Source organism: Bombus vosnesenskii, unplaced genomic scaffold (assembly GCF_011952255.1).
Source record: "Bombus vosnesenskii isolate JDL3184/JDL3185 unplaced genomic scaffold, Bvos_JDL3184-5_v1.1 scf7180000013266, whole genome shotgun sequence".
Taxonomy (NCBI): Eukaryota; Metazoa; Arthropoda; class Insecta; order Hymenoptera; family Apidae; genus Bombus; species Bombus vosnesenskii.
Window position 1 is genome coordinate 54896 of NW_022882926.1, and position 26752 is coordinate 81647.

The 26752-nt window shown below is 27.5% G+C and overlaps 5 protein-coding genes across 31 annotated transcripts in view; 3 read left to right on the top strand and 2 right to left on the bottom strand.

Annotated features, from left to right (window-relative positions):
* Positions 1 to 611: 611 nt before the first annotated feature.
* On the top strand, positions 612 to 2018 carry LOC117243584 (protein SYS1 homolog). 3 transcript variants are annotated; one of them, XM_033511224.1, is made up of 2 exons: positions 612 to 742; positions 1358 to 2018. In XM_033511224.1, exon 2 carries the CDS (start codon positions 1442 to 1444, stop codon positions 1922 to 1924), a length of 483 nt encoding a protein of 160 aa, XP_033367115.1. In that variant the 5' UTR covers positions 612 to 742; positions 1358 to 1441; the 3' UTR covers positions 1925 to 2018. The 3 variants fall into 3 exon arrangements, with proteins under 3 accessions (XP_033367115.1, XP_033367114.1, XP_033367113.1); XM_033511223.1 differs by having other exon boundaries at positions 680 to 1029; XM_033511222.1 differs by having other exon boundaries at positions 680 to 919.
* On the bottom strand, positions 2006 to 2754 carry LOC117243585 (NADH dehydrogenase [ubiquinone] iron-sulfur protein 6, mitochondrial). The gene is made up of 3 exons (XM_033511225.1): positions 2505 to 2754; positions 2235 to 2411; positions 2006 to 2159 (listed from the first exon to the last, which is right to left on the bottom strand). The coding sequence occupies exons 1-3, from the start codon at positions 2637 to 2639 to the stop codon at positions 2097 to 2099; spliced, it is 375 nt and encodes a 124-aa protein (XP_033367116.1). The 5' UTR covers positions 2640 to 2754; the 3' UTR covers positions 2006 to 2096.
* Positions 2755 to 3392: 638 nt separating this feature from the next.
* On the bottom strand, positions 3393 to 5725 carry LOC117243586 (60S acidic ribosomal protein P1). Its single transcript, XM_033511226.1, has 4 exons — positions 5483 to 5725; positions 4784 to 4928; positions 3677 to 3781; positions 3393 to 3487 (listed from the first exon to the last, which is right to left on the bottom strand). The coding sequence occupies exons 1-4, from the start codon at positions 5552 to 5554 to the stop codon at positions 3474 to 3476; spliced, it is 336 nt and encodes a 111-aa protein (XP_033367117.1). The 5' UTR covers positions 5555 to 5725; the 3' UTR covers positions 3393 to 3473.
* A 469-nt stretch (positions 5726 to 6194) lies between these two features.
* On the top strand, positions 6195 to 17290 carry LOC117243495 (PHD finger protein 20). Of its 8 annotated transcripts, none has more exons than XM_033511032.1 (16): positions 6196 to 6739; positions 10824 to 11340; positions 11437 to 11571; positions 11721 to 11747; positions 12496 to 12596; positions 12718 to 12803; positions 13319 to 13721; positions 13832 to 14236; positions 14316 to 14327; positions 14486 to 15214; positions 15293 to 15418; positions 15564 to 15644; positions 15873 to 16296; positions 16370 to 16770; positions 16852 to 17091; positions 17157 to 17290. In XM_033511032.1, exons 1-16 carry the CDS (start codon positions 6406 to 6408, stop codon positions 17282 to 17284), a joined length of 4149 nt encoding a protein of 1382 aa, XP_033366923.1. In that variant the 5' UTR covers positions 6196 to 6405; the 3' UTR covers positions 17285 to 17290. The 8 variants fall into 8 exon arrangements, with proteins under 8 accessions (XP_033366929.1, XP_033366923.1, XP_033366924.1 ...); XM_033511034.1 differs by having other exon boundaries at positions 6197 to 6739; positions 16873 to 17091; XM_033511039.1 differs by lacking the exon at positions 6196 to 6739 and adding an exon at positions 10158 to 10212.
* Positions 17291 to 17990: 700 nt separating this feature from the next.
* Positions 17991 to 26752, top strand: part of LOC117230338 (serine/threonine-protein kinase mig-15) — an 86306-nt gene continuing 77544 nt past the window's right edge. For 9 of the 18 annotated variants that reach the window (XM_033487658.1, XM_033487664.1, XM_033487668.1 and 6 more), the window contains exons 1-2: positions 17992 to 18767; positions 19646 to 19711. In XM_033487658.1, the coding sequence (XP_033343549.1) occupies positions 18702 to 18767; positions 19646 to 19711 (132 nt within the window). In that variant the 5' untranslated portion in view covers positions 17992 to 18701. Of the gene's footprint in view, positions 18768 to 19645; positions 19712 to 26752 lie in introns of all 18 variants that reach the window. The other 9 variants (XM_033487672.1, XM_033487676.1, XM_033487673.1 and 6 more) reach the window with 5 other exon arrangements.

Here is a 26752-nt window from a genome sequence, read left to right on the forward strand (position 1 = left end):
GTATTATGTCTGTAAATATACAATAAATAGATTGGCATTTACAATATAAGAAATATCGCATACATTTAGGCATCATCTAGGACAAAAATTTAAGTCAGATATAGTCATATAAATACATGTTTATTAACATTTGTAGGGTAATATAATAATATTTAAACTTGTGTTTATCATTATTATAATGACCATAGTTGACATTATTATTAAAATTATATATTTAAGAATATAGATTGTATATTAGTTTTGTCCTTGAAAATATTTTATTTATACGATTTAAAAACGGGATATATGAATAGAATGCAAGATATATGTAGATCATACATGTAAATTCAACTTTTGTAGTAACTCATATAAAACGAAATTAAATTTATTATTTGACAAATTAATGTAATTTAAATATAGACAATTTCTATATTTGTAAAGATATTAATGATAATAATAATTTTAATAATGATTCCCTAATAATATAATAATATAATATCATGTAATCAAAATTTTATATAATAAATATAGTGCAAATTTAAACATTTTAAATTGAATAAAAATTAAAAAATTCTAAATTTGATTGAGTACATATTTATTTTACCTTTACAATGAACACAATACAAATAAATATAAATGCTTTTGAATGATAGATTTAAAATTGCCGCCAAATGTCTGTTCATCCCTATTTATATATTAAGTACATATATGTATACTAGATTCATTATAAGAAAATCTCATGAAATGACAGAATTTGAAAAAGGTAATCATTTTGATGTGAAGCAAGTTTATTAATTACAGTTATTAAAATACAGTGTCACAATTTTTATGTTATACCAATATATAAAATCCAGTGGAATTAGATCTTTTGAATCTGTCATATTGTCTGATTGAGTTGTATATACAAATAAATAAATAAATAAGTATTTTATGTATACACGTATGTATCAGGGAAAAGCATCATTTTCACGTAGTAGATAACCATTTGTATTAATTTAAACGTCTGAATTGTCATAATTGTACCATAAATATTTTATTATTTAAATTTATGTGAGTGATATTTTATTATATAAATTTATATCAAACATAAATAATACATTGTATAATCATATAACGAATCAATATAATTGTATATGTTTGTGAAATAATCGAAGTAAACCCTTTTGCTTTAAATTAAATTATACTACAAAGTATTAAACAAATTTAATGAACCGCTGTAAATTAAACAGAGTTGGTTTCTTATGTGATTTAAAAATTATATAATGATTTTTATTCCTCTATATCTTTTTTATAATTTATAACATAAATCATAAATTTATTGATAATTATAATATATGTTCATCTTCCTGTAAATTAAAAATTCTACTTTTTGTTTTAGATCAAAAGAAACTTTAATATGATAAAGTATAAAACATACAGCATAGGATTGCCTTAGACAAAATTAATATCTCAAAGATAAACAATGAATAATATTTCTGGACAATTCCGTAAAACAATGTGGGATCCGTTCCTTATAATATCTCAAATAATTGCAGTCCAGACTGTGATGTACTTCTGTCTTGGATTATGGATTTGGATTGTTGCATCATACTTAGGATCCACAAAATCATTAGATTATGTTTTCCATTATAAACAAATACACGTTAGAGATTTTGCTGGACAGTTTATAATAATTATTTTTATCTTAAATGCATTAATTGGAGCAATCGCACTGTGGTGGTTAGTACAAAGGACAAAACAGTGTATGGATTTTGCCTGTACAGCACACTTAATACATTTATTATGCTGTTGGATATACAATGCAAGTTTTCCATCAACTTTTAGTTGGTGGTGTTTAAACATTATATCTTTAAGCATAATGTGCGTTTGTGGTGAATTCCTTTGCATGAAAACTGAATTACAAGCAATACCATTAAGCATGAGCAGTCAGAAAACAGCCTTATAAAAATTTGCCAAAGTGAAATTGATGTTTAGTAAACAATATCATTTTATACTAAAAAGTTTAAAATAGATAAATAAAAGACTATTTGTTTTTTATATATATATTTCTAACATTAAATATACATTAAAATACATATATAATATATAATTTGACTACATGTATTTGTCCTATTTGTTTAATGATGTTCTTTATAAAAGCGTAAACCACAATATCCACAAGTATGATTACCAGGTTTATCCTAAAATAGAATTATATATTGTAAATAAAATTAAAGAATGTATCTACTTACGTTGTAAATACATATAACTTGTACCAAATTAATGTAAACTTTTGGGTGTCCTAAAGGTCCACCTCCCCCATCACACGCCACAATTTTATCTTTCACTGGTGTAGCAGGAACTTCCGCTATTAATTTAATGGCCCAATTATCATTAACCTCCTTTGGTCTATTTATAAATCGTACATTACGATAATCATCCTCATCATATATCTATTACAAAATAAACGATATTTATTAAAATAAATATTATGTATCGTGGAAAGTTGTAACGATATAAATATATTTTTATCAATATTATTTTACCTGACCAGTATGGGTAACCTTTTTAGCAGATTTTGTAGTTACATCATGTACATTTCTTGTTATTAGTCCTATAATATTAGGTTTATACCTTTTGTTGGAAACTTCTAAAAATTTTACGATTTTCAAATTCGCCATATTTTTTAAAATGTTTTTACACTTTTTTCTTTGAGGTATCACAGCATGTTCATTAGATGCAGGATTTTAACCAAGAATACATATACATATATATATATTCGTCCCAAAGTTAGGCTACGCTACGACATCCACTACAATATTTGTCGAATTAACATTCATGTGACTGGGCTTTTAGTGTGCAACAATTTTTTCTGAGGTCACTATTAGAAGAAATGATTACCTTGTCTTTCTTAAATGAAATGTGATATTAATTTCTAGTACTCGGATAGCTCATTCATTTTAACATCGATTTTCAAATAAATTAAATATAGAAAAGCAATACATTTCATAGAATAAATTTTAAACAATATCAATGTCTTCTTTAGATATTTTATTTAGAAAATTCCAACATAGGATTTTATATATACTTTGTACATAATTTTCAGACAATTAAAAACAACCATTTTACATAAAAAGTTAATTATTTATAAAGATTAAATTCTCATAAAAGCAAAGGAAGATGTGCATTGAATAGTTTGTAATATGGAACTTTGTTTACATTACCAAAATGTACAAAAATTAATAGTAAACGGTATAAACGAAATGTGATTCTTATAAAAATAGAAAAATCTCTAAGATGTGGGGTAAAAAAATTATAATATATAATTTAAACATTTTATAATCATTAAAAGAAATATATAAAATATAATCGTGAGTAGGATGAAAATAAATGAAGTGGATCTTTCAATGAATGAAGTGTATATCACTAGATGATTTAATTTCAAAATATTTTATTTATTGTACAATATAACTGTACAAATTAGGTAATGGACCAATACATTGCGATCCTTAAATTTAGTCAAATAATCCTGTAAAAAAAAAAGATATTTATTAAAACAAGTTCTGTTCCCTATAATGTACCGTAATTAAAAAATAATATTCTCATTTTTTTCATGTCATCATATATAATATCAGTAGCTAATACATAATAATAATCATTGAGTATTAATATTTAACTGGAATATTGATATTATATTAGTTATAAATATATTACATACCAAAGCCCATATCATCGTCAGATTCTTGTTCTTCAGGTTCTTCTTTCTTCTTTTCTTCCTTAGGTGCACTTTCTGTACTAGCAGGTGCAGCGGCTGCTGTGGGAGCTTTAAAAGATAATAAGAAAATAATCTCATTGTTTGAAAATGCAAGTTCATAGTTATGAAAGAAAATGTTGATCTATAGTGTTGTTGTATAGAAATATCAATCACATTTCTAAATATGATTCACAATTTTCTAATACTATTTCTTTTTCCTCTTTTGCTGACCGCTCTACATAAATTTATGTAGTATGGTGGATGTAGAGGATTTGTACTTCTGTGAATGATACTAATATATACATATGTAAGTTTATCATATCTGGGAAGATTAAACTTATTTCATGTATATTTATAATTTTCGATAAAAAATTTTGATAGTGATATAGCTATAGTTGGTGAAAGATATACAACAACATTCTTAACTAAAATACAAATAGCACACGTTTATGCAAGAATATCTAGGCTCACATTCAGTGTTTTATGTTTTTCAATAGAGACTAAATTGAAGTTAAGTTGTATTTCATACATATATTCTATTTCATATATTAAGATTTGATTTTTTAATCTTTTCAATCTTTCGTTAATGCACTTACTCAGACATCAAAATATCTTTTAAATCAATTCTACATATTATACCTCAACTAACTTTCAATGTAGTATTTGTACAATCCAATCAAATTTACCTACTAAAGTAATCATTATGTGTATCTGTTTACAGTCAGTGATCCGACTTGTTAAATGAAATCAATATGGCATCAAAATAAGCTATCCAATGCCTATTTTTATAGACATAACTTTCGATTCCATGATTTCCTAAATTTGAAACTGATATTTTTAGATTATTAGTTAAATACTATCAAAATGTAAATAGATAAAAAATTTGGAAACGCCTAAAATAAAGCGGTATAATTCACGTTTTTTCCATTACCAACAAATGTATATTGTATGAAACATATGCAGTACTTAGTATATATAAAATAGTAAAATTAATTAAGTATGCCATATTTTATATTATGTATAAGGTAGAAATGGTATATGGTATATTATTAAAAATCCTATTTTTAAAACCTGCTGGTGCACTTCCAACTCCTGATCCAATCTTTGTTATCAGTTCTTTTATATTGACTCCTTCTAAAGCCTTGGCAAAAAGTCCGGGCCAATAAGATTCCACATCAACAGCGGCAGCTTTTAAAATTGTTTGAATCTTTTCCCCCTGAGCAATAAACAAAGATTTTAAATATTAGTATTAAATATACTTTGTTCTTATATATTTATTATACTTTTGTATTTTGGTACTACAAATAATAAAATAAAATTGTCGAATTGCATTGTTGATGCTTATGCAGTTTTGGGAAATTTAAACTTCTAAAAATCTAGAAAATGCATATAACATGTAAAAATATATAAAATACCCAACAAATATATTATAGTATTATATTATAGTATTTAGTACATATGATAGAAAATGTTATATTAATACAATAGCAACATAGATATATGTAATAATTTAGAAAGCAATCAGAATTGTATTGCACGTGCACATTTGTAACCAATTATTGTACTATCTGCTTAAAGCCTCAAACAGTGATAAATAATAGCAATAATACATAAAATATCCAAAGTAGAGCACTTATTATAATATTTAGTAGATGAAACAAATTTATATTTTGAATCTATTTCTTTAATCATGTTTATAAAAATATAAAATTGCATAAACATTCAGTTTATTCATGATATTAAGAAATCACATGTATGACTGGTACTTACAGTTACAGCAACGTCGTCATCAACAAGTATCAATGTTGAATAAATGCAAGCAAGTTCAGCTTTGGAATTCATGTTTATTGCTTCTATAATATATAGTTAAACTGGATGGGATGATAAAACGGTGCAAGTCGCTGATTTAGCCTTAGCTCAATAAAAGAGAACAAGCACCCGGCTTCCACTTAATCCAGCTAAAAGGAAAGAGAAATGCGTTGAAGGGAAATCACGTGACTTATCTTTGGGCAGCATTTTCAATACAACTAGAGAGCGGACGTAATTCTATTGGTTAACCTGGTGATATAATACAAAGTATATTCCAACGCATTTAAGATATATTTGAGATGTATTTTTTTATTTATCTTATACATCCAATATTACTATTTATCTTATACATCTAATATTACTATTTTTTTTCATTATATTATTATTATTTTTCATATTATTATAATATAAAATTTTCATAGAAATATGATGGTGGAGGTATTAACATACTTTATTAAAACAACCTTTTTATCTAGTATTAATATTCCAATGATTTTAATAACGATAAAACTTATTTGAAATTTCTTAGAGACAGGGTATTTTATTTTAAATAAATATAAGAGTTCAAACTTTTAACCAATTAATATTATTTCACATTAATGCGGATATTCATGTAAATAGAAGAGGGCGCCACATATTGATAAGTTTGTTTAATAAGTAGTGCATATATACTCGATGTTCTTCGAAAAGTGCAGATCGATTAGTGGATCATATACGCAATTGAGCTAGTTCAGTGTTTTTGTGAACGTAAGTTGAAATATTTTCAGTTAGAAGGGTGCGTGTCAAAGTGGTTGGTACACGACTAGTTCTCTCACGTTTAAATTTTACTTTTACGGATATCCCGGGCAATGTTCTTTTGTGTTACGTTGCTATGTAGTACGTAAATGAAGCGACGACGTGTAGCGTCGCATGTTAAAAGGATATCGCTTGTGAGAACAATGAGAATGGCGCGCAAATGTTGCGTGCGTAGCTGTGAGGCCGATGTGCAAGATGCGCGTGCTAAAGGGTTACCGCTTCATAAATTTCCAAAAGATATTAATTTAAGAAACAGATGGTTGACTAGTGGTGGATTCGAAGCGAGCTTTAAACCTTCACCAGGTCAGGTTGTTTGTCATAGACACTTCAAACGAGCCGACTACGAAGCTGCTAAAGGACATAAATTACTTCTACGTAAGGGCAGCGTTCCGTCGGTTTTTGCAGACTATGACAATCATCCAGGTGTGTATCATTTGTTATTTACTATACTAGGATTTTAATATTACTTTCTTGTGAAATATTGCCAAATAAAAGAATTGTATATCTAAAAGCTTTAATTTACACGTGTCCAAGTTATTATTTTTCTTTCTCTTAATATCTTTTTTTAGTCAGTTTCATTTTGTTATTCTTCTTTCATTCTTTCATTCTTTTTTCATACATTATTAAATATATTTAATTTATTCCTAAATTTCTTCCTTTATTCAATATACAATTAAATAAATAAAATAAATGAATAAATAAATATATATATTGTAAAAATAATAAATGCATAGAATAGAAGGAAATATTTTTATTTGTTATTACAATACTCAGTTATTATCTATTGAAATGATGTAGTATGCTATGTAATTTAATTTAGAATCAATACAATGTTTACTGAGTCATATGTGGAATGTAATAGACAGATTACATACTAGCTTATACATACCTTCACGTACAGGACAATTTATGTTAAAAATTTCATATGAATATTTGAGTTATTAATATTATTTAAATGTTAGAAGTAATTCAATTGGACATTACAACTAATTTAATGTAATGTACTAGACAATGTTGAGTTAAAACAAAGGATTTTATTAGGACAAACGAGGTAAAGAACGGCTATGAACAAAGAATGCAATTTATTTATAGGATATGCCTATTATTTTTTTGAATATGTAATTAAAACATATTTTTAAGTGAAGAATGCGCAAGATACATATTTCTTACATATATGAGATACATTTTTATATTGAAATAAGGACAATGTTAGAAATTTTTAATTTTTATAGAGTATAATCGTAAGCAGATTAATCTCACTGTAGATATTCATTAAACATTATAACAAGTATTATACTTTCAATATTTTCCATATTTTTCCATATTATGTGTATTCTGTGTATTTTTGTACTATTAAATTTCCTATAAATGCATGAAAATTCACAGTCTAATAATAAGAAACAGAATGTACTGTGCAGATGAGAAGATAGATAAGCAAAGGAATGCAGATCTGTTTGGTTATTTTTGATAGACCCAATAGAGTCATAAAGATAAGTATTATTGGACAAAGGTATCACATATACAAATATGGCAATAAGACAATAAGACAAAGCATGACAGAGGATAATAGAGATCAGTACTGCTCTTGTCCTTATGCTATCCCTTGTAATCTTCTCACCTACCTGTAGTACAAAACTTTAGACATGGATGAGTAATCAATACACTAAACAGAGAAAAGAAATCTCAGTTTACAATGCAGTAAATAGAGAAAACAAGCTTCAGTGTACAATAGCAATAAATCTGAAATTGATCATTCACAAAACACATTATTGAACATAAGGATTATTCAATCAAATATTAAACCTTTATACAAAAAATAATTATTTCAATTTTATAATTTAAATTTGTAAAATGTCCAAATATTTTTGTGAAAATTCTTTTTTACCATTTCTTCTCATGTTTAAATAATTGTATATAAAATAAACAGCTTTTTATTATTTATGTCTATATACTGTATTATAATATGTTTAGTACATTATGGTTTCATATTTTGTTTAATATATTATGATTCTTTGAACAAAGAAAGATTTAATAAATGTAAACCTAAAGTTTTCTTTTTATAAACATATTTATAGTCTATCTATATAGTTGTTTGTAATTTCTAAATCTATGTGAAAATTTGTCATTTTAGAGGACATTATATTGGTTTAAAGATCATGAAAACCTTTGTTTTATTCATAAGTAATAATATAATTAATAAGTTTTATGTTGTATTGTGGTATTATTTACTATATATAATAAAGAGCATAATTGAACTAATGATCACATCTTATAAATATTATCTTCTATTAATATAAATCACTATCAATAGAAAAATTGCACATGAACAAAATATTTTTGAACATTTTGATATTACTCTTATTTATATATATTTATATGATGATAAAAATTAAAATGGTGATTCTTTCATTATAGTTGAAGAACTACTGTTATTACTGTTATTACTAGTTATAATTAAATCAAGTAAAAATAACAAACTATAAAGTATAATTATTTTGTACATTACGCTTGATAAAATTATTTGTTTTTTACATAACTATGTATCAATCTATTAGATTTTTGAAAAATATTCTTCAAGGCAATCAGCTATTCAACATTGATTGGGCTACCTGTAGTAGAAGGATGAATGAAAACTTTGGGGGGGGGATAAGGTTTTAAAATCTTTTTTTGCATTTTTTTCATTTTTTTAATTGAATGCATAACATCTTAAGAATATTGCGTCAAAATTTCAAGTTGATTGAAGTAAAATTGACGAAGTTACGAGTATTTTTATACATGTCGGATGATATTACCTACCCGACCCGAGCGTGCTATTGTTACTTCGCAGACAATTTTTTTCTCTATATAATACCTAATCTTACCCCCAGATCTATTTATAGTACTTAACGACTTAAGTACAAACCTCCTTATACCTGTACTGTATATTTTGTCAGTGTAGGGTAAAAAATTTAGTGTAGGAGTAAATATTCCATTTTCATTAAGTTTTGTGTTAAATTATTACTAAAATGCCTAAAAAAGTTACTAGATCTGATAGACAATCAACTGGTTCGGGATTATATCGACCTAGAAAAATTGTATCTCCGCTTAAACGTAAATACGAAGGCACTTCAACAAGTAACGCGTCAACTAAAAAAATAAAAATAACCGTTGAAGATCAAGTTACGAAGGATCGTGAAAAATATTATAGGATAATTGATTTTTTATTAGTCTTTTCAACAATTGCTACGCTCGTGAAGAGGTAAGCCGATAAAATTCGCTTATGAACGTTTTATACTAGATTTTTTAGTGTTCAAAACTTTAAAGCGTTTTCCCCACAACTCACGTTTTCAAAGTCGGTGCCCCCAATTACTTCAAAACTACTGCACCGATCCTTTTGAAATTTTGAAGACTATTTCTGTACATAATTTGCGAGGTAACGCTGTAGAGTTTTTTCAAATTTGTTAATTATTTTTATTTTAAAATAACAAATTAGCCGCAAATTTTCGCACAAAATCGCGTTTTTCCCTTCAAAGTGTTCCAAAAAAGTGAAAAATTGAAATTTCGAAAAAACCTTCGCAGCGTTACCTGGGGAAAACTGTTACCTAACGAATGAACTTTAACTTTTTGATTTCTGATGATCCAGCACCAAGTTCTGAGGGGCACCGCAATTATACTTTTTTCCGAGACACGTCCGAATAATTGCTGCCATTGCCGTATTTTTTAATATTTCTCCGTGAAAATTTTATACAATATTCTTCGAATGTCATACTTTAATGTACTATTGGTTTTAAAAAAGAAATTTTAACTGTATCGTCAGAAAAAACATGCCTTTTTTTGTACGAATTAACCTTACCCCGCCCTTAATGAATGAAGATATAAAACATTGAGTGCAAGTATGGTTAATGAACTTTTAAAATGTGCATTTATGTGCATTATATGAAAGTATATTTGATAGAATTTAATCAAATTACTGCATTTCATATGAAATTCATAAAAAAGAATAGATAGAGGCATCGAAAATATATCTCATAGTTATTGAAAATATATAGTTAATTAAAAAAGACGTTAAGATTTTCAACATGATTGTAATTTTAGATACATGTATTATCACAATATGAAATTAATGAAGCGTTTAACAATTTTCTGTTTTTAAGTAACTGACTGAAAGTTTTGATCTGATTCCTATTGAAAAAATATGTTGTTATTAGTTCAGTTATGCTTCTCATACAGTATATCATTAGTTTTTAATACTAATACTGTTATCTATTATTCTGTATATTTTGTTTCATATTTATATATCTTTGTGATAGTAAATTATTAAAAATAGTTTTTAATAGTAATATCATACAATTTTATAAACAAATATATGTAATAAGAAGTATTTTAGTGTCATTTAAATATTTTATTTATAAAAGATGTTTATTAATGTATATCATCTAAGAATATTTTAAAATTATTGTAGAATAGAGTATCGTTTTTGAAAAATATCTCTTGAAACTTTAAACTTATATATTAATTCTTTTTGCAGATCCTGTAATTATGTCTGTAAAATCATCAACTTCTTATGCACAGGAAGATTTAGATCTTATTAATTCTGAAATTCTGAACTTAGAACAATCTACCTCTTCACTGAATTCTGGTCTCAAAACATTAAAGTCTAATAATTGTGGAGAAACATGTTCTTCTCGACCAGAACCATCAGTTAATTCCTTCAATTTACTAGATTCAACAGAATTACTTGATAATGGATATAGGACCTGTAGTGTGAAACAAGAAAATGTATGTACTGTGCAACAAGAGATAAATAAAAATTCAGAAATAGAAGTGAATACTATGGCAGTGCAATTAGGCATTGTTGAATCTGATATAGCAATAAAACATATACAAAAAGATTTGGCCATTAAAGAGGAACTGAAAAGTATGGAAGTCGAAGATGAAAAAATATTTGATAAACCAGAAGAATTAAAACCAAAAATTTTTAATCGAGGTGGACTAAAATTTTTTCCTGGAGCCAAATTGGAAGCAAAAGATTTCAATGAAAAATGGTAAATATTTATAGAACAGTTAGTGGCAATTATATAATTATGTTTATTGTAATAAATATTGATGAAGCATTTTATTTATTTGATGTTATATTGTAGGTATTCAGCAAAAGTAGTTGAAACTGATTGGGATGAACGAGAAGTATTGATACGTTTTGACAAGTGGAGTTCAAGGTTTGATGAATGGATACCAATGGATAGTTCAAGATTACGTGTATTGCAAACACAATCAAAGTAAGTAAAGATATTCCAATGAATCTACCACAAAATTATTTGAATTAATAGATACAGAAAATAAAAATATGTTTACGTGAATAATTTTTGCCTTGATTTATTATATAAATTATATTCTGCATTACTCATAGACCTATTCTTTTTTAAAGCGAACAAACCTGGAATCTACCATCTCAGTAAGTGGATATTGTATAATTATTAGCTAGGTGAAAAGAATTTGTATAATCTATAGTATTTTTTATGCAGTGATGAGAAATGTTATTAAATTATTTTATTTTTTACGTTACCAATAATAAATTTTCTCCATTTTTCTTTTATCTTTTCAGCTAAATCTATAATTTTAATAATTTTCATAATTTTAAACTATAGGTATTCTACATCATCCTATTACCTAAAAAATGGAAAAGAAATTTTTGTGATTTAATAAAACGGACTTATTATTTTTATTTTTCCAAAATGTGTGTGCACAGTTGTATATACACATATTTTAAATACTTCAAGCTCCTTATTTTATATTTAGATATCATTTCATAAGTCATATTCATAGAAGCTGGGATATTTAAAACAGATTCTTTTTCAGAATACATTTTAACATTATATAAACTGTCGTTCACAATAACTTTTAAGAATTATAATTACAATGCATTAGTGTTTTTTCTTTTCTCTTGTTCCCTCCGCCCCTCTCTCTTTTTCTTTCTCAAATGAATGTAGTAAAAAAAATGTTATTAACAGTCATACAGACTTAAAAATATAAAGTAATCTATATTTACATTAGATCCTTATTTATTTTTTGCACAGTGTTTAAATATTGTTAAACAAAGTTACTGTTTGTATAAGAAATTAATCTATCATTTGAATCTATTTGTCATAATAATTAACCATATTTTTTCCAAATATGGTAATAAATAAATTTGAATCTCTTAGGGAAACAAAAATGAAAGATTTTTCAATGGGAGAAAGGATACTTGCTACGTGGGCTGATGGTAGAAAATATCCAGCTAAAGTAAATGCCGTCTTAGGAAACGGTAAGTGATCTAACCTTAACTACGTATGAGAATTACGTATATTGTTAGTTTGACGTTTCGTGATAGGACATCCTTCTAATTCGAGAAATGGTACTTTTTTAATTTAAGATTATTTTTACAGATAGATATGATGTACTGTTTGATGATGGATATACAAAGACAATTAAATCGTCAAAAATGACAAAAATCGCTACAACAGTCACAAAGGTACAGTGTTTGTAGTAAGGTTATGTTATATTATCGTTAATGTAAAATTCAATCAGCTATAATTACTTATTTTCTTGTCATTATTAGTAACAGAATGTACAGTAAATTGAGTTTTAAATTTGCTTTATTCGTCCAAACATTAAAAAACAGTGATAATTGTTGAAAATATATTTTTATAATCATGCACAACTTCCTTAAAGTCAATGAGAAAAATATAAAATAATTTTATAAATATGTTATATATGAGTTCAACAGTTATTACATAAATAATATACGATGTTATTATCATAAATTAAAAATTTTATATGACATGAATTGTTTCCTTTTTTTCCTTTGAACTAAATTTCGCAATTAAAGAATTTATATTATTACAGAATAAAATTGACATTAAAATAGATAATTTATTTTCTATCCTTTGTTTCCTTGAAAATTGTTTTAAAACTTGTAAAATGTATGTATTCAATAATAGTAAAGAAGATGAAGAAAGTGAAATTTCATTGTATTATTTGTAACAGCAAACTAGTCAAACTGAAGAATATATAGGAAGCAAGCAAGAAAGAAGAGATAAGAAAAGAAAGCATACAGTGATGGAGTTATTTCATACACATTATAGAAGACGTTCAAAAAATGAAACAGATAAATTAATAAAAAAGGAAGGAATTATAGTTAATGAAAATGTAGAATGCTTTTCGGAAAATAAAATTGATTTAGATGGAACTTTATTTGGGCCTTGCTATGATCCAGGCACAGATTTATTACGTGGGTTTGACACCAATGTATCTAAAATGAAAGCTTATCCTAAAAAAAGTAAAAAGGAAGTATCTAAGAGTGAAATAGATCAAGTAGAAGATGTGGGTCCCGAATGGATTGATGGAGAACCTCAGGGAACTGAATCTTATATAGTGGATGGAAATGATGGTATGTCAAAAGAAATGGAAATTTACACTCACTATTCTTATTCTACATTATTATCATTTATGTATATGTGTAAAAATGATATGAACGTGTAATATGTTTGTTTCTTAAAGGACCACGTCGATCAATAATAGTTGCAGACAGAAGATTACCACCTGGATGGCAAAAACATTTTACTCAAAGAAAAGCTGGTACATCAGCTGGAAAATGGGATGTCTTATTTCTTCATAAATCAAGTGGAAAAAAATTTAGATCAAAAAATGATATTAGGGCATTTATGGAAAATCAGGGGCAATTCGACTTTGATCCAGAAAAATTTGATTTTTGCATTCATCGAAAAAAGAAAAATCAAAGTCAAAAAGTAAAACAAGATATCGTTGTGGATACTCCAAAAAAGATTAAGACTTTATTGCCTAAAACAAAGGCAACACCAATAACTGAGAATTCTTTACCTGTTCCCCCAAGTACACCAGTTACAACATTATTATCTACATCAAGTACATCTATTAAAGATGGTGGTAAGATTCCATTTCTTTGTTTCATTTTTATATTTTTCATATTTTATTGAGTTTACTTTTTTATGCTTACCTATATTAGGAGTAATTTATTGTAAGTATTAGTAGATAATATTATTTATATATATTACGTATTATTAATTAACCAAATTAGACTAAATATATTTTTATAAATAAGTGTGTAAATAAGTAGTATATAAACTTTGTTTAATGTGTTGTTAGAAAAATAATTCTTTGTTTATTTGTTGACAGCTGTTTTTATTGGTGGACTTCGAGTAGAAATGGAGGACAGTGCTTATAAATGTCCGAAACAAGGGTGTAGTAAAACATTTAGGAAGGAAAATCTTCTACAAATGCATATAAAACATTATCATCCAGAATATTCGAAATTTTTGGGATCTACGCCAAATGTTGCAGATTTAGCTTATGCAAGAACAATTGGGGAATCTGTTGAAGATATTATTCCAAAAAAGTCAAATAATTTGTTAGAAAAGTGCAATAAATTTGGGAAGAGAAAATTTATTCAAGATAAATCATTGTATGTTTCATCATCTTCTGTAACAAATACTCTTCAACCTATATCGCCAACAGCAATTGTACCAACAACAGTAGAAACAGAGGATGAAGTAGACCAAATGGAAAAATCCAATGATGTGCAAACAGACGATATTAAAATGGATAGAATGTCTCCAAGTTCTAGTCATAGTTTAGATATGGATGATGAAATTGAACAAAAACAGGAAGATACGTGTGCAATGTCACCAGGAACACTATTTGATATGAAAATTAGGGAAGAAAAAACGCAAAGTGGCATTAAGACACTTCTTCCGGTAAGACCAGCCATGTCTTCAGAAGCACAGCGAATTGATAGATCAAAGTCTTTAGATGAAGCTATTCATCTCGACAAAATAAAAGGTCAAAGGAAACGACAATTATCAGAATATAGTTCTGATGCATTAAACAGAAGTAAAAGGCGACATGGTAATAACTTAGTCATTATAATTTAATCATTCTAATAAATTAAAAATATAAAATGTTATTTTTTAATGGGCATTCTAGAATTTCCGGATGAGTATGGTGATTTAGATGATAGTACTATGGATATAGAAGGAGCAGGACCGACACCCACGTATAGGTATAGTCGCAGAAAATCAGATTCAAAATCAGATGAAAATAGCCAAAGTAGTAAGTTGCTTTTTACTTTGATATGCAATTTTCAATACGAATAATTTTATATTGAATCCTACTTTTTAATTTTGCTATTAACATTGGTTTATTTCCATGTAATAAAGACGGTATTTTACTGCTTTATTATTTTATTTTTCTTTAGGTCAACTAAACGATTCGCGTGTTGAAAAGGATGATCCTTTGAAAGGGAATATTGGTAAAAAAGATACTAATGATGGGGAAGGTATATTGTTTATTTTTTCAATGTTTTTCTTTATTTTATGTTAAATTTATATTGATCTTAGGTTTGAGTTATAAAATGTTTCGATGTATAGAGTATTTTTATTTCTCATATTTTGATATTTATTTCATAGTTTCTTTTAGTTTAAGCATATATTTAAGCATGAATTGTATCTTTAACCATAAATGATAATTATCTATTTATGGTGACTTAGCAATTGTACTTTTGTAGAGAATGAAGGAGTTATGATGATGATCAATGGTGAAATGGTGAAAGTGGAGCAGCTTCGTAGGGAAGAAATAATAAATTGCACTTGTGGATTTATGGAAGAAGATGGTTTAATGATTCAATGCGACCTTTGTTTGTGTTGGCAACATGGTCACTGCAATGCAATAGAAAAGGAGAGGGATGTACCTGAGAAATATGTTTGTTTTATTTGTCGGAATCCATATCGGCAACGATTATCCAAAAAATATTTTCATGATCAAGATTGGATAAAGGAAGGGAAGCTACCAACATTATCTAGCCGAACAAAAAATCAGCATCGAGTTAATCAAAGAACAGCTATGTTAAAACGTTCTTATGATCTAGTTGCTGCTCTTTTACACATTCAGCAAGTTTTATACAGTTTAAGAGTAAAAATCAATGTAGCTCAGTAAGTATTACATAACTATAATTAAATTGGAAAATATAGAAAATGATTATTAATAATAAAATTTGTGTGATAGAAAGAAAGATCATCCAAAGCTATATCTGTGGGCCAAAAATTGGGAAAAAGTTGAAGTACCAAAACCAAATGTTACACCAGTACCAATCATGGAGATTATGAAAGTAGGAAAAGAATGTACAGATATTCCAAGTGAAGGTTTTCATCGAACTGAAGTAAAAACGGAAGCAAAGTTCAGTTTAAGAGATGATCATGATGAAAAGTCGATAGCCTCAGATTCAGAATTAATGAAGATATTAGAAGAAGATAATATAACTCCAGATGAATCTAAAATTAACGGCAAAAAGGAAGATATTATACATCAAACTAAAAGTAATATTCTTCTCGATGCACTTACGAAAAATGATACTTCAGAAGGAAAATATACAAACTCATTACCTTCAGAGGTGAAAACAGATACAGGTAGAAAAAGAAAACAAATAAAACAGAGATAAATAAAAATATATCTTTATTTATAACAAAAAAATAATATTTTTGATATAGATTTGTTAACCAATCAATCAGATATATACGAGAATAACGTATCACCGACAACTATATCAGCGAATCACATGCATGAAGAACTAAATGAACATGAAATATCAGCACCGTTGCAACCTTTCATACCACAACCAGAAGCGCCAATTGACCCAGGAGAATGTCGAATGCGATTATTAGAACACATAGAACATTTTCAACATCATATAGATGCAAAATTAACATTTATCGAGGCAGAAGTTTGTGGTTGGTAAATTTTGTCAACGTATTTTATAGATTGGAAAGAAAGTCAAATACAAATCTTTTTTTAGCTTTAGAAGCTATGGATCCTGAAGATACATCTACCTTAGATGTTGAGCCCCGAACTAAACAAACGGTTCAAATGCTTGTTCGAGATTTAAACACCGTACGAAAATTAGCTGCTTTATGTCGAATATAAATAATATTTTTAGAAAATATTTAGAAATAAGATTTCTAAGAATATAGTCTGTATGAGTAGAAATTCTAATATGAATCTAAAATCTTATTTTTTATAATGTTGAAGAATTATTATGAATATAATTTTGAACAGCTCAGTGGATACTCAATTGAGACTTACAATTAGGAACACCATACAGCTGTATTTTATATTGTAAATATACACTGTTTTATGTGCAATTGTAATTAAATTGATTAAAAAATTATTTGTATGTAAATACATTGCTGTTATTATATCAGTCCTGTATTTTCTAAAAATAAGTATAATCATAACATAAATTACTCATAATGGAAGTGTTACAAAAAGAACATACATAAAAGTATTATTATTCCAAAGATGTTTCAATGTTATTTAAAAATATATTAGGTTTTAATGAAAATTGTATTAAAGAAAGAATGTTAAACGGTCATCTTTTTTATTTTTAATTATTTAAATTTTCCATTTGTGTGAAATATGGTGTTATACATTTACAAAAGAAATAATCATTTATGAAATATACAAATATTATTAAAATATATCATACTTATTAATTATAATTGGGAAATAGTGAAACCATCAGTGAAATGATTTTTTGATTTTATTTTATGATAGGAAAATTAGGAAGGGAAGTAAGTACTTGTCGCCATCATAGTTGGGCTGATGACGTCAAGAAGCATAGTGGTATACAATCGTAGCGCACGAAAAACAAAGACGGTGAAAATATTGTCTACATTAATAAGAGAGAACAGAAAAAGCATGTGTGCGCACGCATAAGAACGATGAAGATAGTAAGAGAGTGCCAAGGAGGGAATGAGAGGGAATAGAGGCGTGCAGCAAGCAGTACGACAGGACGTAGAACGGCCGCTGCCGTGGTGTTTGGGCTCGGCTCGGTTGTGCCGCATCCGTTATGACGATACGATAATCCAGCGCTTAGCGCTGTGAGTGTGTAATACGTTACTTGCCATTACGCATTATTGATATTTATATTTTACGAAAAATTCGGGAAGAACGTGATGGAAGTGTATTGTTTTCTAATCTGATTGGTAAACTGTTCCTTCGTTGATCGTTAGAGTTCTTTCATACGCCATGTGCCATTGCTCTATGTGTATTTCCTTTCTCTTTCGGTTGTGTTCGGTTAAATTTTCATGAAAATATTCGTGTAACCAGTTTACCGGTGAATTATTTTAATAAAAATTTTCTATTAGTGATCCTGGTGTTCTGTGTAGTGTAAGTGCGAAGACGAAATTTTCTTCTTTCTATATCTTTACATTATTATACGGTTTAAATTGCAATAAGGAATAAGAACAATAACGAGAGAAGCAGAAAAGGGGATAGACGGTGGATTTGTTGAGCTCAAGTGGAAAAGATATCTCGCAAGGAGCGCAAGTGGCGTATCAAGATGGCGCATAATTTGGCACCGAGCGTCAACTGTTCGCTCGACGACATTGATCTGAACGCTTTGAAGGTGCGTTACGACTTTTAATGCTTTTTATTTATCAGGCATAATCTAATATTTAATGATATTTGTTTATGGACGCAGAAGTCTATTTTTTGTAGTTTCTATGAATTCAATGATTGATAATTAACCTCATAAGAGTAAACGATGATTATTATTTCTTGGTAGCACCACAGCATAATGAAGAAATAAGGAAATAAGAGAATACAATTTTGTTGAATTTCTGTACAATTCTTTAAAATTGCTTTTTAAATGCTTTTTAAAAAATAAATTAAGGAGATTCGAAGTTGTTTAGTTAGTCATTTTTGTATTTTGTTCGCGTTTACAGTTTTGAACTGATTTATACAAATTATCTAAAAATTAAGATTAACAGTTAATATTGTGAACAGATATTACACATACAATTTTTACGTACAGTATTATTAAGTAAATATAAAATTATAGTTAGTTATTATTATCTCATTTTTCTCTCTTTCATTATTGTATTATTTTTCATTGATGCAAGAATTTTTTATTCCTAATAAGTTGTAATATATATAACTTTTTTTAGAATGTGAACTAAATATAGTGCATACATGCATACACTATGCAGATGTGTATACATGTACCTATTAAACAAATATTAACAGTTCATATTATTTGAATATTAAAGATTTAAGTATTGTGATACATCTATTTCTTAAGGACCTATAAAATATTTAACAGTATTTTAGTATATGAAAATAACTGATTGAAAATTGTTGATTCAAATATTATTTTATACATAATATACATCATGCAGTGTATTGTATATATACATTGTACAAAAAACACGATATACAAATATAATTTATACTTAAATTGTATATGCATGTATATATACTTATATGTGTGTATGTGTGTTATAGGAACCAGCAGGTATTTTCGAGTTAATCGAAGTTGTTGGTAATGGAACATATGGCCAAGTTTATAAAGTAAGTATATATTACAAGTTCATACATAGTAAAGTTTTAGATTTGTCTCTTTCTTATGAATAATATGAATGAATAATAGAAAATTTGTATAGAATCTTGATCAAGAATTCAATATATTTTAAAATGTTAGATTACATAATAATAGTAGTTTATATGTCAAAGATCTGGTACTGTTCTTTGAAATGATAATTGCTTTTAGTAATTTATGGTACTGAAAGTTATGATTTTAGATTTTTATTATTCAAAGAATAACTATAGTTTGTCAGAATAGTTAAATGTACGTATACAAGTAGTATACAGTATTAGGTAACTTATGAGTTTTGAAGAATAGTTAAATCTCTGACTTTCTTAATTTTTTCCCTTATTTACATTACATCTAGCTATAACTTTTAATTACTTTATTTTTATACACATTACTATGTTATATATCTTTTTATATATATGTGATTTTATGAAATAAATACATATATAATACATATATTATGAAATAAAAAAACTTTAAAGCTTGATTGTACAAGAGATAAATGCATCTATGACTTTTAAAATTTTTATATAATATGTATCAAAATTAGTGGTAATGAATTATAGGTTAATACAAAATGATATTTTTATGACTACTTGATATTTTCTTAAGATCCATACACACATATGTAAAGATTCATGTACAGATATTTACATATAGATTTATATTAACTTAAGCATAAAAATAAATAATGATTTAGCTGACTTAAATCACAAAATCAAAGAAAATAACCATTCATTTCGAAAGAGAATTTCTCGCGAATTATCTTCAATTTTGGAAGAAAAATATGTGTATAAGAAAACGTAAATTTCAATCGGAAGAATGCAAAAGATGCATCATACGATGTTAAGGTATAAAGAACAAGGCAGGCTCTAGCATTATTAATGTTGTTTTACGTGTATATTTTTTGTATAGTGTAAATTATATCATACATTAATTTATGCTTTTTACAGTGTGTATAGTTTTCGTACTATCAGAGGTTGTTATAATATGCTGAGTACATTGGATGTGACATGATGTGCCTAATTTTTATTTGCATATTGGTTAAACATTAATTTGTACATTGTTATGTTGCTCAGAGACATTATTATGATTCTTACTTTTGTATGTGTATGATAATAAAGAGTAAGAGGGGAATGAGGAAGAGTGCGATGACCTACTATTGATGACGACATAGAACGAATGAAACAGCCGTGCGCATGAGTACAAACGATTAAACGCTGTGTTGTCAATTTGTTCTGATTCCTCAATTGCTTATATCTTTCACAGTCAAAGAATTTTTGAAAAAATTTGTATAAGAAATTAATCAGGAGAAGTGATAGCTGTGTCACATATTTTAATGTTATCGGTAGAGTATTGTAATATTTTATAACGCTAGTATTTTCTTTCTCCTCACTTTCTCTCTTTTTCGATAAAATGTATGTTACGTTAGATCAACTTGTAACTTAAATAAGAATTGAAATAATAGTATATACATACAGTAATATAAGATTTATCTTCTATGACTATTGACTGTCATTAAAATGGAAATTACAGATTTAAATTATGTCAGATCATTTATTCAGCATTTTAGTGCAAGTGTGTGCACTTTTGAATTTATGGTCATTTTAATAAAATTGTTTAATATTTTTCTTATCTGGATTCATCCCCTTCGCCTTCCTCTTTTATTTTTGTATTTAATTTAGTTCCTCACTTTCTCGACTGACTATCTTTTTGTTAATGTACTATTTTAATGTACGTATGTCAATTATTCAGTTATATAATCTCATGACTTCAAATATTATTTTTTGGTTTAAAAAGAGCGATCTCTTTTTTTCTATATTTTTTATATACCAAATTTTAACGTTCATTTTAATTTATATGCATCCTTATTGGGATAGAAAAAGTAGTTCTTGCGAAATATATTTGAAGAAAAGATGAGAATTGAGATTATATTTTTTAGAATATTTTGGGAACTACAGGCTGCAAGACATCTTTTAAAACCCCTAACGGTCATTGTTAGTTTATACACAGGTGCTATATATGCTATATATAGCACCTGTGTATATGCTATATATAGGTGGTATATATGCTATATATGGTCGAAATTAATTTTCAATGAATAAATAGTAATAACATAATGGAAGACAAATAATAAACAAAATTTATTGTTCTTTTCGACTTCACACACATATGTGAAATAATAACATGGTTTCATTTGATATAAAAATCATATTCTATACTATTCCATCATAGTATAGTATCTCTCAAAACATTCTCCGATCCGATGCTCTAGTGTTCGAGGACATGTATCACGAAAGTAATTAGTTTGTTGCAATGAACAGAAATTTTAGATCCAATAATTTTTGTCTCCATCGCGTAATTAATTTTTTATCGATGCTATCCTTTAGGCGTGACATTTATAACAGTATTCTCATTCTCATCAGTTTCTTCTATTCATTATCGCCAGAAATTATTAATTACGTCACTCGTCTTTTTATTGGAACTATGTCACTCTCGGAATTACTATCATAAATATTTTCAGAATAACCGTTATCACTTTCTATGTAGGTACATCACAGGAAATGTTTTGAGTCAATATAAAATTCGTCACCATACTATTAATTTTACGATATACGTTTCTCGTTAACACTCAATTTTCTTCTAGTCATTTTAGAATACTATCCATTAAATGTTATAAGGAGCCCGAGTCTCTAATTGCGTTAAAAAGAAAAAAAACGTGTAAAGTGTTATTGAGAGCCTTGTGTATAGGGTACTCCGGAGTGTGTCAAGATTTTCGATTAAAATACATTTGAACAAGAACAAATTATTGAATTTATAAAGATCTCGAAATGTGACACTGACTTTTTGTTGAATATTTACATAATAAAATTGTAATATGACATTATTTCGTATTCCGAGTGAAAGTGAAAGTGAATATGTAAACTTGGAACTTTAAAAACAGAGCTCTCATTCAATATGTATGATGTTTATATTTTGAAGATTTTTCCAACTATTTTGTTTTATATACACTTTATAGTTGAAACAGTACAAATACTACGTTAACGAGATAACATATTTAAATATTAATTACAGGTAGTAGATTATGTATATATGTAAGAAATGGTGAGAAATGCCGAGAAATGGGATAAGTTTAGAACCAGTAATAAAAACAAAATTACGAATTTTGGCAATTGTATATTTTGACATTTTATTCCACGTATTTCGATCATTTCTGGTATGTAGTTACAATTCGAAAGATAAGCAAACATAATTCTAATGTAAGAGGACAAACAATTTTAAAAACAGATTTTCTTTTTTGGTCTATAGTTCATGTATTTATATAAATTTAACTGGAAATGAGAAACAAGAAAAATGATTAGACATATTCAAATTTTTAAATATATATTTTAAATAAATAACTCTTTTCTTTAAACTTTGTGTCTGATTTGTTTTCAATAACATGCAATTAAAAAACACACATGCAGCTTTCAAGATTCGAAAACTATTTTCATTTCATTGATAATTGGATGATTGCCAATAAATATACGCGCGGTACAGTTTTCTAAGAACTATGTATTTCCCATATAAATTTCAATAAAATTGATGAATGCTGTTTTGAAATGTACCTTTATACGTAGTTTAGTTTGCAAGTGATGTCAGTTATCTGTTTCCAGAATTGTAAAGGATTAAATTTATTTTAATCTCATCGGAATTATTAATAAATCCCGTTACTATAGTTTTACATATTTTGTGGGAAAATAATATTCATTATTATTTTATTGTTCATAATTCGTTAAGTATCCATCTATTAAATAAATGATTTAATTTGAGATACACAAGTAAAATTTAGAAGACGCTATATTAAAACTGTGTTTCAACGAAGGATTTGTCTCTCAATAAATGATTTCAAAAATACAGTGTCAGTATTTGAAAATATTAATCGAAGTTATATTGGAAATTTAATAAACAATAATAATTTAAATATATATATTTAAGTTATTTTATATATATATATATATATATATATATATATATATATATATATATATATAAATCATGAATGAATAAAAGTGATATGAAAAATTCGAAGTTTTTAACTTCACATTCAAGTCCATTAATATTTCATAAAGTAATTTATACAGTACCATGTTTGAAAACGTAACTATATTTTTTACATAAACCCAAGATATTTTTCATCAATTTATACATTTCAACGGTAGTTTTCAATATCTTTCAATAAGCAAGAAGGAAACCTATCTTTAACGATTCTATCGAAAATCCATATTTATTTTTAAGTATGTACTAACGACTTGCCTTTTTCGACGGAAAGTAAGCAATGCTAAAGTTGCGATCATTAAATACGGATATCTTGAAAATAAAAATTTATAATAACTCCGACGTTATTCTCTACTTTATTCAAACACACATGCCATTATAAGGCGTAACGTGTCTTTAACGTGTGTTGTAATGTCTTATGCGTTCACCGCTAATATAATTTATGTTACGGTTATGCTATTAGAAGGTATCTGGCAGTTTGAAAGATGGTAGAATTGCGTGTTTCTAGACATAGAAAGTCAGCTTTTCGTTGGCAAGCCACATAAACGTGCCATTGGTCAGAGATTATCGAAGAGCTTCGATAAACGCCATGCATCAGCATGCAAAGAATAATTGACCAAAGCACAGAAAATTTCGAAACCAGGAGAAAACTTTTCAGAATAGTCACAAGTACTACATTAAGTATTGTTGGAATCGCCTCACCCCATCTGAAGCATAGGCGGGTATAATATCAAACAATCATGGGATCTAGTTCAATTATTAGTCATGACTCATAACACGTATAGTGACTCGCAAGAGTATTTATTTATTTACCATATAAAACTTTTATGTTGTATGTGCATATTATGCATGTTACATAAAACATGAAATTTCATTAACCCTATTATAGGACGCAATTGCCATGATTATATTGGCGAGATTTGAATTTAATCTGAAAATAAATGTAGAAGTTACAAGATATTTACTCCAAACTTATATTTAGGAAAAAATTAGTACATGGTATGAATATAATACGTGTTAAAGATGTTTCCACTGAATATTGAGACGTATTAACGTTGTGACTGCCTGTTTAAATACTTTCGTGATCTCTGTAAAGTATTTGTATACGTGTGCTAAATATCTTATAACTTCTGTATATATTTTTGGAATTGTTTATAACTTCACCAATACAATCATAAGAGTTGCATGCCATTACAGAGCTAATGAAATTTCAAAACGTCTAATATAACAAACATAATATGTTCATGAGATGTGATGGCAAATGTGCGAATACTTTCAAGAGCCTCTGTAGTTTGATTTATTGCAAATTTTGATTAGAAGATATAAGAATTGAATAAAGGTCAAGTTATGTTTTAATCAGAGACTTAGAATAATCAAATTCTATTAGTTTAAGGTAGTTTTAATTAGGCAGCTAAGATTTACTAGGAGTTTTAGCGTAGTTTCGATCAAAAGACTCAGTCAACCAATCTCAATCTGGAGATTCATTACTTAGGAGAATCCTATTTAGAAAAAGCTCTATTTAATACCGTTATGTGCTATTGGCCAGTTGTCGATGATCATTGGATGCAGGAGGCTATGAACCAGGCGTCGATGACTACGAAAACATGAATGACGCATGAGCGATTGCCTGATCGTCACTTAAATCAAGTGCGTTAAGTAAATTATATATACCACCTTGATCATATACAAATTCAAACAAAACGTTGATATTTTTATTATATTTTGAACATTATGATAGAAATATGTTTTTCTAGTGTTAACTCTTTAATTCTCGTCGTAAATGGTATTGCTAATGATTTCTGCATTTCGGGGTGATGAAATGTAAGCATTCTGAAATGTAAAACATTTATAAATTAGAAGTATAAAGTTATGGGGAGTGGTACATTCAAAATTCATAGCATGTATGTATGTATGCATTAATAATTCACTGGGTGAAGTGCACGCTTAGGCATATGTGTAAATGGATTTCCTGATGATAAGAAGTAATGTGGTTGCTTTTTATTGGTGTGCGTCATCACATACTTCATCACAGGTTAATATACAAGCAAAAATGCCTTCGCTCTTCAGCGGAGGGCCAAGCTTCCATAAATCACGAGTCACCACTTTCCCAAGACTCCACAGTTGTATAATTTTCTATAGATAAAGCGACGATTGCATCTTTGTTACCACAAAACCTTGTAGCAAGTATTATTGAATTTTTATTAGTAGTATTTCTCAAATCGTTATCATGAATAATAATCTGGCATTCTTTCCGCGACTTACTTTCAAATTTGGCAGCTCCCGTTATCAGCTTTTGAACTATTTTTATGCAGTCCACTCACTTGGGTGCGGCTGGTGGTTTTGACTGGTTGCATCAGGTCGTGAGATATCTCGTCTAGTGTTATGAAGGGGTTAAAGTACAATTAGGAAAAATTCATCGAATCAAACAGCAGGCGAAAGAAATGCCTAAACGGTTTTCTAAATATGGGGAAGTTTGTCCAATTACTTGATCTATTAAAACCCGATGAACAGCTTTCATTTTCTTTAAACACATTCTAATGTAACGAATAGTCTTTCTTTTACAATTTCTAACAACGAATGTAACATAAAATTGGACATGAAGCTGACGATATTAAATATTTCTTATTCAACATATAATATTCTAACTTAATAATCTGATAAAGGAGTTTTAGTAAGTATAACTATATTTCGACAGAGATGAACGAGATATGCTGTCCTCAAGTACGGATTTACTTTTACAAATTTCATAGTGTAAATAGAATTGTTACCTTTTTGACCTTTATTAAACATAATTGTAAATATTTTTAACTACCACGGGTAACTTCGATTCGCCGAATAATTTCGGCTCGATATTCTGAAGAAGAAAGTTGTGTTTAGGAACATATATGGGAGATCTAGGGTGATATCGTATAATGTAGCCAGAATATTGATAGATGTAGACGTTGAGGTAAGAGGAATGTTACATACATTTTTAAAAGTAA